This window comes from Salvelinus alpinus, chromosome 3 (genome assembly GCF_045679555.1).
Source record: "Salvelinus alpinus chromosome 3, SLU_Salpinus.1, whole genome shotgun sequence".
In the NCBI taxonomy this organism is placed as follows: Eukaryota; Metazoa; Chordata; class Actinopteri; order Salmoniformes; family Salmonidae; genus Salvelinus; species Salvelinus alpinus.
This window is the reverse complement of record NC_092088.1, coordinates 2,118,013-2,132,642: the sequence shown is the minus strand read 5'-3', so window position 1 is coordinate 2,132,642 and position 14,630 is coordinate 2,118,013. Positions and strand designations below refer to the sequence as shown.

The 14,630-nt window shown below is 46.4% G+C and overlaps 1 protein-coding gene across 4 annotated transcripts in view; it reads right to left on the bottom strand.

The window, feature by feature from the left end:
* The window catches only part of egln1a (egl-9 family hypoxia-inducible factor 1a), a 50,377-nt gene extending 37,854 nt beyond the window's left edge, over positions 1-12,523 (bottom strand). For 3 of the 4 annotated variants that reach the window (XM_071391259.1, XM_071391260.1, XM_071391262.1), the window contains exon 1: positions 11,401-12,522. In XM_071391259.1, coding sequence (XP_071247360.1) covers positions 11,401-12,156 — 756 coding nt within the window. In that variant the 5' untranslated portion in view covers positions 12,157-12,522. Of the gene's footprint in view, positions 1-11,400 lie in introns of all 4 variants that reach the window. The other variant, XM_071391261.1, reaches the window with a different exon arrangement.
* Positions 12,524-14,630: the final 2,107 nt, after the last annotated feature.

Here is a 14,630-nt window from a genome sequence, read left to right as displayed (position 1 = left end):
TTCATCCCTCTCTCTCCTCTCAGTCTATTCATCTCTCTCTCTCCTCTCAGTGTATTCATCTCTCTCTCTCTCTCTCCTCTTAGTGTATTCATCTCTCTCTCTCCTCTCAGTGTATTCATCTCTCTCTCTCTCCTCTCAGTGTATTCATCTCTCTCTCTCCTCTCAGTGTATTCATCTCTCTCTCTCTCCTCTGTGTATTCATCTCTCTCCTCTCAGTGTATTCATCTCTCTCTCCTCTCAGTGTATTCATCTCTCTCTCCTCTCAGTGTATTCATCTCTCTCTCCTCTCAGTGTATTCATCTCTCTCTCCTCTCAGTGTATTCATCTCTCTCTCTCTCCTCTGTGTATTCATCTCTCTCTCCTCTCAGTGTATTCATCTCTCTCTCTCTCCTCTCAGTGTATTCATCTCTCTCTCTCTCCTCTCAGTGTATTCATCTTTCTCTCCTCTCAGTGTATTCACCTCTCTCTCTTTCCTCTCAGTGTATTCATCTCTCTCTCTCCTCTCAGTGTATTCACCTCTCTCTCTCCTCTCAGTGTATTCATCTCTCTCTCTCTCCTCTCAGTGTATTCATCTTTCTCTCCTCTCAGTGTATTCATCGCTCTCTCTCTCCTCTCAGTGTATTCATCTCTCTCTCTTTCCTCTCAGTGTATTCATCTCTCTCTCTTTCCTCTCAGTGTATTCATCTCTCTCTCCTCTCAGTGTATTCATCTCTCTCTCTCTCCTCTCAGTGTATTCATCTCTCTCTCCTCTCAGTGTATTCATCTCTCTCTCTCTCCTCTGTGTATTCATCTCTCTCTCTCTCCTCTCAGTGTATTCATCTCTCTCTCTCTCCTCTCAGTGTATTCATCTCTCTCTCTCTCCTCTCAGTGTATTCATCTCTCTCTCTCCTCTCAGTGTATTCATCTCTCTCTCTCTCCTCAGTGTATTCATCTCTCTCTCTCTCCTCTCAGTGTATTCATCTCTCTCTCCTCTCAGTGTATTCATCTCTCTCTCTCTCCTCTCAGTGTATTCATCTCTCTCTCTCTCCTCTCAGTGTATTCATCTCTCTCTCCTCTCAGTGTATTCATCTCTCTCTCTCTCTCTCCTCTCAGTGTATTCATCTCTCTCTCTCCTCTCTGTGTATTCATCTCTCTCTCCTCTCAGTGTATTCATCTCTCTCTCTCCTCTCTGTGTATTCATCTCTCTCTCCTCTCAGTGTATTCATCTCTCTCTCTCCTCTCAGTGTATTCATCTCTCTCTCTCTCCTCTCAGTGTATTCATCTCTCTCTCCTCTCAGTGTATTCATCTCTCTCTCTCTCTCCTCTCAGTGTATTCATCTCTCTCTCTCCTCTCAGTGTATTCATCTCTCTCTCCTCTCTGTGTATTCATCTCTCTCTCCTCTCAGTGTATTCATCTCAATTCAATTCAATTCAATTGACTTTATTGACATGGCAAGTTATTACTACTTACATTGTCAAAGTATACATATCGAAAAATTTAAATAAAATATATATGTATATATATACACAAAATATATATATATATTTATATATAAATAAATGGTGGGATTAACAGCAATAATAATAGTAGTAGTGGACATGGGATTACCATTAATAACAGCTACAACAACAATATTAATCAGAACAACAATACATTAAAGCAACAGTAGTAGACCAGTGTCAACATGACTGAGACACATGACCTGGTACGAAAGACAAAACAAAACTAAGCTAAATGGGAAATATTATCAACATTACTTTGCATTTTTCACTGGCTGTCCCTCATCTCTCCTCTGTCTATTCATCTCTCTCTCTCTCCTCTCAGTGTATTCATCTCTCTCTCTCTCCTCTCTGTGTATTCATGTCTCTCCTCTCAGTGTATTCATCTCTCTCTCCTCTCAGTGTATTCATCTCTCTCTCTCTCCTCTCTGTGTATTCATCTCTCGCTCTCCTCTCAGTGTATTCATCTCTCTCTCTTTCCTCTCAATGTAGGCTGCTTGTTTATATAGATATTTCTTATGCATTTTATCTTATTTTTCTTCTTGAAAAACGCATAATTCTATATTAACGCGACCCCAGCTGCCCGCCTATCTTCTCTCAGCCTTTGGTCTGTACGGTGTTGAAGGTGGCCCAGGACACTGATATGTTTATGGTTAGGGGAAAGGAAGCTGATCCTAGATCTGTACTAGGGGAAATGTCACCCAAGAGAACTCTGGAGTTGTACAGAGGTCTACCCACTGCAACCTAGCACCATCCTGGGGCAGGGCTGAAGAGCACCATCCTGAGGCGGGGCTGAAGAGCACCATCCTGAGGCGGGGCTGAAGAGCACCATCCTGGGGCGGGGCTGAAGAGCACCATCCTGAGGCGGGGCTGAAGAGCACCATGCTGAGCCAGGCTGAACAACACCATCCTGAGGCGGGGCCGAAGAGCACCATCCTGAGGCGGGGCTGAAGAGCACCATGCTGAGCCAGGCTGAACAACACCATCCTGAGGCGGGGCCGAAGAGCACCATCCTGCGGCGGGGCTGAAGAGCACCATCCTGAGGCGGGGCTGAAGAGCACCATGCTGAGCCAGGCTGAATAACACCATCCTGAGGGGGGGGCTGAACAGCACCATCCTGAGGGGGGGCTGAACAGCACCATCCTGAGCCAGGCTGAAGAGCACCATCCTGAGGCGGGGCTGAAGAGCACCATGCTGAGCCAGGCTGAACAACACCATCCTGAGGCAGGGCCGAAGAGCACCATCCTGCGGCGGGGCTGAAGAGTACCATCCTGAGGCGGGGCTGAAGAGCACCATGCTGAGCCAGGCTGAATAACACCATCCTGAGGGGGGGCTGAACAGCACCATCCTGAGCCAGGCTGAAGAGCACCATCCTGAGCCGGGCTGAACAGCACCATCCTGAGGGGGGGCTGAACAGCACCATCCTGAGCCAGGCTGAACAGCACCATCCTGAGACGGGGCTGAACAGTACCATCCTGAGGGGGGGCTGAACAGCACCATCCTGAGACGGGGCTAAACAGCACCATCCTGAGCCAGGCTGAACAGCACCATCCTGAGCCGGGGCTGAACAGCACCATCCTGAGACGGGGCTGAACAGCACCATCCTGAGCCAGGCTGAACAGCACCATCCTGAGACGGGGCTAAACAGCACCATCCTGAGGCGGGGCTGAACAGCACCATCCTGAGACGGGGCTAAACAGCACCATCCTGAGGCGGGGCTAAACAGCACCATCCTGAGGCGGGGCTGAACAGCACCATCCTGAGCCGGGGCTGAACAGCACCATCCTGAGACGGGGCTAAACAGCACCATGCTGAGCCAGGCTGAACAGCACCATCCTGAGGGGGGGGGGGGCTGAACAGCAACTTCCTGAGGGGAGGCTGAACAGCACCATCCTGAGGCGGGGCTGAACAGCACCATCCTGAGACGGGGCTGAACAGCACCATCCTGAGACGGGCTGAACAGCACCATCCTGAGGGGGGGGGGGGGCTGAACAGCAACTTCCTGAGGGGAGGCTGAACAGCACCATCCTGATGCGGGGCTGAACAGAGACCATCCTGATCCAGGCTGAAGAGCACCATCCTGAGGGGGGCTGAACAGCACCATCCTGGGGCGGGGCTGAACAGCACCATCCTGAGCCAGGCAGAAGAGCACCATCCTGAGGCGGGGCTGAACAGCACCATCCTGAGCCGGGGCTGAACAGCACCATCCTGAGCCGGGGCTGAACAGCACCATCCTGAGCCGGGGCTGAACAGCACCATCCTGAGGGGGGGCTAAACAGCACCATCCTGAGGCGGGGCTGAACAGCACCATCCTGAGCCGGGGCTGAACAGCACCATCCTGAGCCGGGGCTGAACAGCACCATCCTGAGCCGGGGCTGAACAGCACCATCCTGAGGCGGGGCTGAACAGCACCATCCTGAGGCGGGGCTGAACAGCACCATCCTGAGACGGGGCTGAACAGCACCATCCTGAGGGGGGGCTGAACAGCACCATCCTGAGACGGGGCTGAACAGCACCATCCTGAGACGGGGCTGAACAGCACCATCCTGAGGCGGGGCTGATCAGCACCATCCTGAGCCAGGCTGCCAATTACAACAGATCAGTTCTGCACCGTCAGCATCGTTATACAAACGATAACAGATGACCTCAGAACACAAGCATGTGACATCATTTCAGGGACACTAGAGCAAGTTGCTGGGGAACTACTCGGTTGTGTCCCAAATACCATCCTAGTTCCTAACCTATAGTAGTGTATAAAATGGAACACAGCCAATCAGTAGAATGTCATTACTCTAGAGCTCAGGTCGATTCAGAAATTATTTGTCGAGATCGGAGTGGAAGAACTTGACTGTCCTGCACAGAGCCCTGACCTCAACCCCATCGAACAACTTTGGGATGAATTGGAACGCCAACTGCGAGCCAGGCCTAATCTCCCAACATCAGTGCCCGACCTCACTAATGCTCTTGGGGGTGAAGCAAGTCCCTGCAGCTATGTTCCAACATCTAGTGGAAAGCCTTCCCAGAAGAGTGGAGGCTGTTATAGCAGCAATATTCCAACATCTAGTGGAAAGCCTTCCCAGAAGAGTGGAGGCTGTTATAGCAGCAATGTTCCAACATCTAGTGGAAAGCCTTCCCAGAAGAGTGGAGGCTGTTATAGCAGCAATGTTCCAACATCTAGTGGAAAGCCTTCCCAGAAGAGTGGAGGCTGTTACAGCAGCAATGTTCCAACATCTAGTGGAAAGCCTTCCCAGAAGAGTGGAGGTTGTTATAGCAGCAATGTTCCAACATCTAGTGGAAAGCCTTCCCAGAAGAGTGGAGGCTGTTATAGCAGCAATGTTCCAACATCTAGTGGAAAGCCTTCCCAGAAGAGTGGAGGCTGTTATAGCAGCAATGTTCCAACATCTAGTGGAAAGCCTTCCCAGAAGAGTGGAGGCTGTTATAGCAGCAATGTTCCAACATCTAGTGGAAAGCCTTCCCAGAAGAGTGGAGGCTGTTATAGCAGCAATGTTCCAACATCTAGTGGAAAGCCTTCCCAGAAGAGTGGAGGCTGTTATAGCAGCAATGTCCCAACATCTAGTGGAAAACCTTCCCAGAAGAGTGGAGGCTGTTATAGCAGCAATGTTCCAACATCTAGTGGAAAGCCTTCCCAGAAGAGTGGAGGTTGTTATAGCAGCAATGTTCCAACATCTAGTGGAAAGCCTTCCCAGAAGAGTGGAGGCTGTTATAGCAGCAATGTTCCAACATCTAGTGGAAAGCCTTCCCAGAAGAGTGGAGGCTGTTATAGCAGCAATGTTCCAACATCTAGTGGAAAGCCTTCCCAGAAGAGTGGAGGCTGTTATAGCAGCAATGTTCCAACATCTAGTGGAAAGCCTTCCCAGAAGAGTGGAGGCTGTTATAGCAGCAATGTTCCAATATCTAGTGGAAAGCCTTCCCAGAAGAGTGGAGGCTGTTATAGCAGCAATGTTCCAACATCTAGTGGAAAGCCTTCCCAGAAGAGTGGATGCTGTTATAGCAGCAATGTTCCAACATCTAGTGGAAAGCCTTCCCAGAAGAGTGGAGGCTGTTATAGCAGCAATGTTCCAACATCTAGTGGAAAGCCTTCCCAGAAGAGTGGAGGCTGTTATAGCAGCAAAGGGGGGACCAACTCCATATTAATACCCATGATTTTGGAATGAGATGTTCAACAGGCAGGTGTCCACATACTTTTGGTCATTAGTGGATGTTTACTGCAGTCTAACCTCCTGGTTGAATTGATTTCTGGACCTGTTGCCAGGGTGTGTGATTGTCAACAGTCTATGTTTCCATGCTGTACTGAATGGAATAGTCCTATAGGCTTACTACAGGCTACATGACGACTACAGGCTACATGACGCTACATGACGACTACAGGCTACATGACGACTACAGGCTACATGACGACTACAGGCTACATGACGACTACAGGCTACATGACGACTACAGGCTACATGACGACTACAGGCTACATGGACTACAGGCTACATGACGACTACAGGCTACATGACGACTACAGGCTACATGCCGACTACATGCCGACTACAGGCTATATGACGACTACAGGCTATATGAAGACTACAGGCTATATGACGACTACAGGCTATATGAAGACTACATGCTACATGCCGACTACAGGCTACATGCCGACTACAGGCTACATGCCGACTACAGGCTACATGCCGACTACAGGCTAAATGGACCACAGGCTACATGACGACTACATGACGACTACAGGCTATATGACGACTACAGGCTATATGACGACTACAGGCTACATGCCGACTACAGGCTACATGCCGACTACAGGCTACATGCCGACTACATGCCGACTACAGGCTAAATGGACTACAGGCTACATGACGACTACAGGCTACATGACGACTACAGGCTACATGACGACTACAGGCTACATGACAACTACAGGCTACATGACAACTACAGGCTACATGCCGACTACATGCCGACTACAGGCTAAATGGACTACAGGCTATATGACGACTACAGGCTACATGACGACTACAGCCTACATGACGACTACAGGCTACATGCCGACTACATGCCGACTACAGGCTAAATGGACTACAGGCTACATGACGACTACAGGCTACATGACGCTATATGAAGACTACAGGCTATATGCCGACTACAGGCTACATGACGACTACAGGCTACATGCCGACTACAGGCTGTATGCCGACTACAGGCTGTATGCCGACTACAGGCTGTATGCCGACTACAGGCTACATGACGACTACAGGCTAAATGATGCTATATGACAACTACAGGCTGTATGCCGACTACAGGCTAAATGATGCTATATGACAACTACAGGCTGTATGCCGACTACAGGCTAAATGATGCTATATGACAACTACAGGCTGTATGCCGACTACAGGCTAAATGATGCTATATGACAACTACAGGCGGTCATGCTGTTGTAACCACACCTCGTGTGCATACCAAACGGTCATGCTGTTGTAACCACACCTCGTGTGCATACCAAACGGTCATGCTGTTGTAACCACACCTCGTGTGCATACCAAACGGTCATGCTGTTGTAACCACACCTCGTGTGTATACCAAACGGTCATGCTGTTGTAACCACACCTCGTGTGCATACCAAACGGTCATGCTGTTGTAACCACACCTCGTGTGCATACCAAATGGTCATGCTGCTGTAACCACACCTTGTGTGTATACCAAACGGTCATGCTGTTGTAACCACACCTCGTGTGCATACCAAACGGTCATGCTGTTGTAACCACACCTCGTGTGCATACCAAATGGTCATGCTGCTGTAACCACACCTTGTGTGTATACCAAACGGTCATGCTGTTGTAACCACACCTCGTGTGCATACCAAACGGTCATGCTGTTGTAACCACACCTCGTGTGCATACCAAATGGTCATGCTGCTGTAACCACACCTTGTGTGCATACCAAATGGTCATGCTGTTGTAACCACACCTCGTGTGCATAACAAACAGTCATGCTGCTGTAACCACACCTCGTGTGCATACCAAACAGTCATGCTGTGTGCATACCAAACAAATACCTTGTGTGCATACCAAACAGTCATGCTGCTGTAACCACACCTCGTGTGCATACCAAACAGTCATGCTGCTGTAACCACACCTTGTGTGTATACCAAACAGTCATGCTGCTGTAACCACACCTCGTGTGCATAACAAACAGTCATGCTGCTGTAACCACACCTCGTGTGCATACCAAACAGTCATGCTGTGTGCATACCAAACAAATACCTTGTGTGCATACCAAACGGTCATGCTGTTGTAACCACACCTCGTGTGCATACCAAATGGTCATGCTGCTGTAACCACACCTTGTGTGTATACCAAACGGTCATGCTGTTGTAACCACACCTCGTGTGCATACCAAATGGTCATGCTGTTGTAACCACACCTCGTGTGCATACCAAATGGTCATGCTGTTGTAACCACACCTCGTGTGCATACCAAACAGTCATGCTGCTGTAACCACACCTCGTGTGCATACCAAACAGTCATGCTGTGTGCATACCAAACAAATACCTTGTGTGCATACCAAACAGTCATGCTGCTGTAACCACACCTCGTGTGCATACCAAACAGTCATGCTGCTGTAACCACACCTTGTGTGTATACCAAACAGTCATGCTGCTGTAACCACACCTCGTGTGCATAACAAACAGTCATGCTGCTGTAACCACACCTCGTGTGCATACCAAACAGTCATGCTGTGTGCATACCAAACAAATACCTTGTGTGCATACCAAACAGTCATGCTGCTGTAACCACACCTCGTGTGCATACCAAACAGTCATGCTGCTGTAACCACACCTCGTGTGTATACCAAACGGTCATGCTGTTGTAACCACACCTCGTGTGCATACCAAATGGTCATGCTGTTGTAACCACACCTCGTGTGCATACCAAATGGTCATGCTGCTGTAACCACACCTTGTGTGTATACCAAACGGTCATGCTGTTGTAACCACACCTCGTGTGCATACCAAATGGTCATGCTGCTGTAACCACACCTTGTGTGTATACCAAACGGTCATGCTGTTGTAACCACACCTCGTGTGCATACCAAACGGTCATGCTGTTGTAACCACACCTCGTGTGCATACCAAATGGTCATGCTGCTGTAACCACACCTTGTGTGTATACCAAACGGTCATGCTGTTGTAACCACACCTCGTGTGCATACCAAACGGTCATGCTGTTGTAACCACACCTCGTGTGCATACCAAATGGTCATGCTGCTGTAACCACACCTTGTGTGTATACCAAACGGTCATGCTGTTGTAACCACACCTCGTGTGCATACCAAATGGTCATGCTGCTGTAACCACACCTTGTGTGTATACCAAACGGTCATGCTGTTGTAACCACACCTCGTGTGCATACCAAATGGTCATGCTGCTGTAACCACACCTTGTGTGTATACCAAACGGTCATGCAGTTGTAACCACACCTCGTGTGCATACCAAACGGTCATGCTGTTGTAACCACACCTCGTGTGCATACCAAATAGTCATGCTGCTGTAACCACACCTTGTGTGTATACCAAACGGTCATGCTGTTGTAACCACACCTCGTGTGCATACCAAACGGTCATGCTGTTGTAACCACACCTCGTGTGCATACCAAATGGTCATGCTGCTGTAACCACACCTTGTGTGTATACCAAACGGTCATGCTGTTGTAACCACACCTCGTGTGCATACCAAATGGTCATGCTGCTGTAACCACACCTTGTGTGTATACCAAACGGTCATGCTGTTGTAACCACACCTCGTGTGCATACCAAATGGTCATGCTGCTGTAACCACACCTTGTGTGTATACCAAACGGTCATGCTGTTGTAACCACACCTCGTGTGCATACCAAATGGTCATGCTGCTGTAACCACACCTTGTGTGTATACCAAACGGTCATGCTGTTGTAACCACACCTCGTGTGCATACCAAACGGTCATGCTGTTGTAACCACACCTCGTGTGCATACCAAATGGTCATGCTGTTGTAACCACACCTCGTGTGTATACCAAACGGTCATGCTGTTGTAACCACACCTCGTGTGCATACCAAATGGTCATGCTGCTGTAACCACACCTTGTGTGTATACCAAACGGTCATGCTGTTGTAACCACACCTCGTGTGCATACCAAATGGTCATGCTGTTGTAACCACACCTCGTGTGCATAACAAACAGTCATGCTGCTGTAACCACACCTCGTGTGCATACCAAACAGTCATGCTGTGTGCATACCAAACAAATACCTTGTGTGCATACCAAACAGTCATGCTGCTGTAACCACACCTCGTGTGCATACCAAACAGTCATGCTGCTGTAACCACACCTTGTGTGTATACCAAACAGTCATGCTGCTGTAACCACACCTCGTGTGCATAACAAACAGTCATGCTGCTGTAACCACACCTCGTGTGCATACCAAACAGTCATGCTGTGTGCATACCAAACAAATACCTTGTGTGCATACCAAACGGTCATGCTGTTGTAACCACACCTCGTGTGCATACCAAATGGTCATGCTGTTGTAACCACACCTCGTGTGCATACCAAATGGTCATGCTGTTGTAACCACACCTCGTGTGCATACCAAACAGTCATGCTGCTGTAACCACACCTCGTGTGCATACCAAACAGTCATGCTGTGTGCATACCAAACAAATACCTTGTGTGCATACCAAACAGTCATGCTGCTGTAACCACACCTCGTGTGCATACCAAACAGTCATGCTGCTGTAACCACACCTCGTGTGTATACCAAACAGTCATGCTGCTGTAACCACACCTCGTGTGCATAACAAACAGTCATGCTGCTGTAACCACACCTCGTGTGCATACCAAACAGTCATGCTGCTGTAACCACACCTCGTGTGTATACCAAACAGTCATGCTGCTGTAACCACACCTCGTGTGCATACCAAACAGTCATGCTGCTGTAACCACACCTCGTGTGTATACCAAACAGTCATGCTGCTGTAACCACACCTCGTGTGCATACCAAACAGTCATGCTGCTGTAACCACACCTCGTGTGCATACCAAACAGTCATGCTGCTGTAACCACACCTCGTGTGCATACCAAACAGGCATGCTGTTGTAACCACACCTCGTGTGCATACCAAACAGTCATGCTGCTGTAACCACACCTCGTGTGCATACCAAACAGTCATGCTGCTGTAACCACACCTCGTGTGCATACCAAACAGCACCCTATATAGTGGATTACATTTGACCAGGGTCTATAGGGCTCTATGGTGGCAGGGAGCATAGCGGGTAAGAGCTTTGGGCCAGTTGCTGGTTCGAATCCCTGAATGGACTAGGTGAAAAAAATATGCCGATGTGCCCATGAGCAAGGCACCTAAACGGTAATGGATAAGAGTGTCTGCTAAAAAGATCCATTATAATGTAAAGGGCCATTTGGGACACAGCCTCGACCATTGCATTTCATATGGGCCAAGATAACGATTATAAATACCCAGGTTTAAAGATGCACTATGCTGAAATCACTGCCATTTCCTGGTTGCTAAAATTCTAATAGTTCGACTAATTTCAGTTGATGTGACAAAACAAGCAGGTATAGTGTAGAGAATCATTGTACCATTTAAACAAAACCGCTGTGAAATAAATTGAACATAAGCAAAAAATATTGTATTTTCAGCTGTTTGACAGTGGGGTACAAAACCGAAAGTAGAAAACGCAAAAACGACACGTAAAGGTGTGAATAGAAATAACACACACACATAGAGCTACAGCATCTTATACTTGCTTTCAATGAGAATGACAGATCTATAACTTACAATTCTATGTGAATTTGTTCGGGTTGGACAAAACGTTTCATAATGCAGCTTTAACTTAACCTGGCTACTTACTTTAGTCCTTCCATTGATTGTAAAGTTTCCCAGCTGACCATTACAATGTCTGACCAGATCATCCATCCGGCTCATGAGGAAGCAGATCTTCTCACATCCGGGCTCTCGGCCCTCAATCCATGTGATCTTATCTCCCCTAATGTCTTTAGTGGAGTCCGTTTTCTGACTGACCAGCTGACCGTCGGTAAACTTCCCGGTTTCATGCAACAATTTGACGTCTTCCAAGATGGCCAGCCCCGTTTCCCCGCCGAGGAAGTTGTCAACGACACATATCCCATGCTTAATCATACACGGGACTATGTACTCAATGGCGAGATTCTGAGGCGTGGACCGGGTGGTGGTCTGTCCGTTGGGTTTGGTATTCGACCCGCCTGGCTTACCGACCGAGGAGCCAGCGCACTCTGCGTTAGTTATAAAACCTTTCATTCTAGTCTCTCCGCTCGGAGATGCGGTGTTTTCGGGTCTGACGCGTGTCTTTAGTTGTGGTGACGGTAGTGTCTGTCCCTCTATCCCCCCAGACGGTGCCTGAGGTTCAGCAGACTTCTGTTTTGAAATCTGCGTTTTTTCCTCGGATTCTTTACAATTCACCTTGTGCATTTTCCAGTGCTGCTTCTGGTGCTCCTTGCTGCAGTAGAACGAGTTTCGGCACCGGCCGCACTTGAGGAGATTCTCCATTTTCCCACAAAGTTCACAATACTGTCTTTCTCGCTCCAGGTCCAGAGCAGTCTGAGCCGCAGTCTTAAGTTTAGTCTCCATGTCTGCAGTTGGAAGTAACGTTTAGCTAACTAGTGTGTTACGGTATTGAAATCCAACCAGTCACACGCGTCCTGTTAATGATTAGTTTGGAAGTGATCCACACACAGATCGAGCCCAGCCTGCCACGCCACACAGAGTGAAACGGAAAACCAGCTCCCGACGATTTAAGACCCGATAATTTCATCACACGTATTCCGTTGTTTACTTTGTTTTACACGGTAATAGGAGTTTAGGTGCGTTTGTGCCCAACATTTGGATAATTGCAGTCTTCGGGACGTCTTGTAGCGCGGAGCTAGCCATCGAGCAGACTGTGTAGCATAACACCGTCAGTGTTACGACGCCTTATCTCACCGGGGGCGTATTATTTACGCAGATTCTGTTGCAAAACGTTTCTTAAACGGAAGCGAACAAAACGGGGCGGGACATACCTGAATTTGTCCAATAGAAACTCTAGTTTTAGTAGCCAATTGGAATGATAACGATTACACCTCCGGGCTGCGTTTCGTATGTTTTTACGTTCTGAAACGGTGCTGTACTGAACGACCAGTTGAAAAACGGGTTGGGTTGGGGAACACAGTCGACATGGACACTTCCCTTTAAATACGTTACTCATTGCTTCAAGTCACACCTACCAAATGGCAGCAAACCTACCTCAAAGTATGTTCAAGAACGTTTAGGAGAAACGTCGTTAGATAGAAACCGTTTCACAACGTAGCAAACGTTCAAGCAAACTGAACGCACCTACGATGTCAGCAACGAAACCCTGGCAGCTGGTCCTCCTCCCTTTAAACCTGCAATGTGGAACTTTTTGGGAGACGAACAAATTCACATAGAAATATGAGTTATAGATGTGTCATTCATTGAAAGCAAATCTAAGAAGCCGTGTATCTGTTCTATGTGATCTATTTCTATACTTACATTTCTTAAGTTTCGTTTTTGCATCGTTTACTTTTGGTTTTTGTACAAGAGCTTCAAAAAGCTGAAAATACAATATTTTTGGTTATGGAAAATATATTTCACAGTGGTTTAGATGGTACAATGATTCTCTACACTATACCTGCTTGTTATGTCACATCAACTGAAATTAGGCGAACTATTAGAATCTTAGCAGCCAGGAAATGGCGGAGTGATTTCTCCATAGTGCATCTTTAAATCCAGCAGAAAAAGCGGGAGGATTTAATTCACAATTCGAAGATTAATTTGAGGAAAATAGTGTAGACACAAAAAAAAAGTAGTCTACACTTCTACAACATCTAAAAGCCTGACTTTGTTATGGGGCTGACACATTATATATTATATTAGCACATCTAAAAGCCTGACTTTGTTATGGGGATAACACATTATATATTATATTAGCACATCTAAAAGCCTGACTTTGTTATGGGGCTGACACATTATATATTATATTAGCACATCTAAAAGCCTGACTTTGTTATGGGGATAACACATTATATATTATATTAGCACATCTAAAAGCCTGACTTTGTTATGGGGATAACACATTATATATTATATTAGCACATCTAAAAGCCTGACTTTGTTATGGGGATAACACATTATATATTATATTAGCACATCTAAAAGCCTGACTTTGTTATGGGGATAACACATTATATATTATATTAGCACATCTAAAAGCCTGACTTTGTTATGGGGATAACACATTATATATTATATTAGCACATCTAAAAGCCTGACTTTGTTATGGGGATAACACATTATATATTCTATTAGCACATCTAAAAGCCTGACTTTGTTATGGGGATCATACATTATATATTATATTAGCACATCTAAAAGCCTGACTTTGTTATGGGGATCATACATTATATATTATATTCTACTGTTATTACTCCCATTTCATTATAAAAATGTAATTTAAAAATGATCTCATCCAGAGTTAGATCTTTCTATAAATAATAAATAATTGTCAACTGTAATCCCAACGCCGAGACTATAAAATAATAGAAATCATCTCCTCAATCTCATCATTTTTATAAGAATAGGCCTACATTGGGTAATAAAAACATAATTTTACATTTTGAAAGCTTACTGTGCATAGGAAAAATAAAGCTTTTTTTTGTTAAATCAAATCCAAGGTTATAGGTCACGTACACAGATTTGCAGATGTTATCGAAGGGGCAGCAAAATGCGAGTGTTTCTAGCAATACACACATAATACAACAAGAAAGTCATTAAGAAATAGCAGAGTCCGGAATATAAACATTAAACAAAAATACATTTAACATGCAACAATCTCAAAGATTTTAGTAAATTACAGTTCATACAAGGAAATCAGTAAATTGAAGAAAAAAAAAATGAGGCCTTAATTTAGAGATTTAACATGACTGGGATTACAGATATGCATCTGTTGGTCACAGATACCTTTAAAAAATTTAAATAAAGTAGATGCATGGATCAGAAAACCAGTCAGTATCTGGTGTGACCACCATTTTGCCTCATGCAGCGCGACA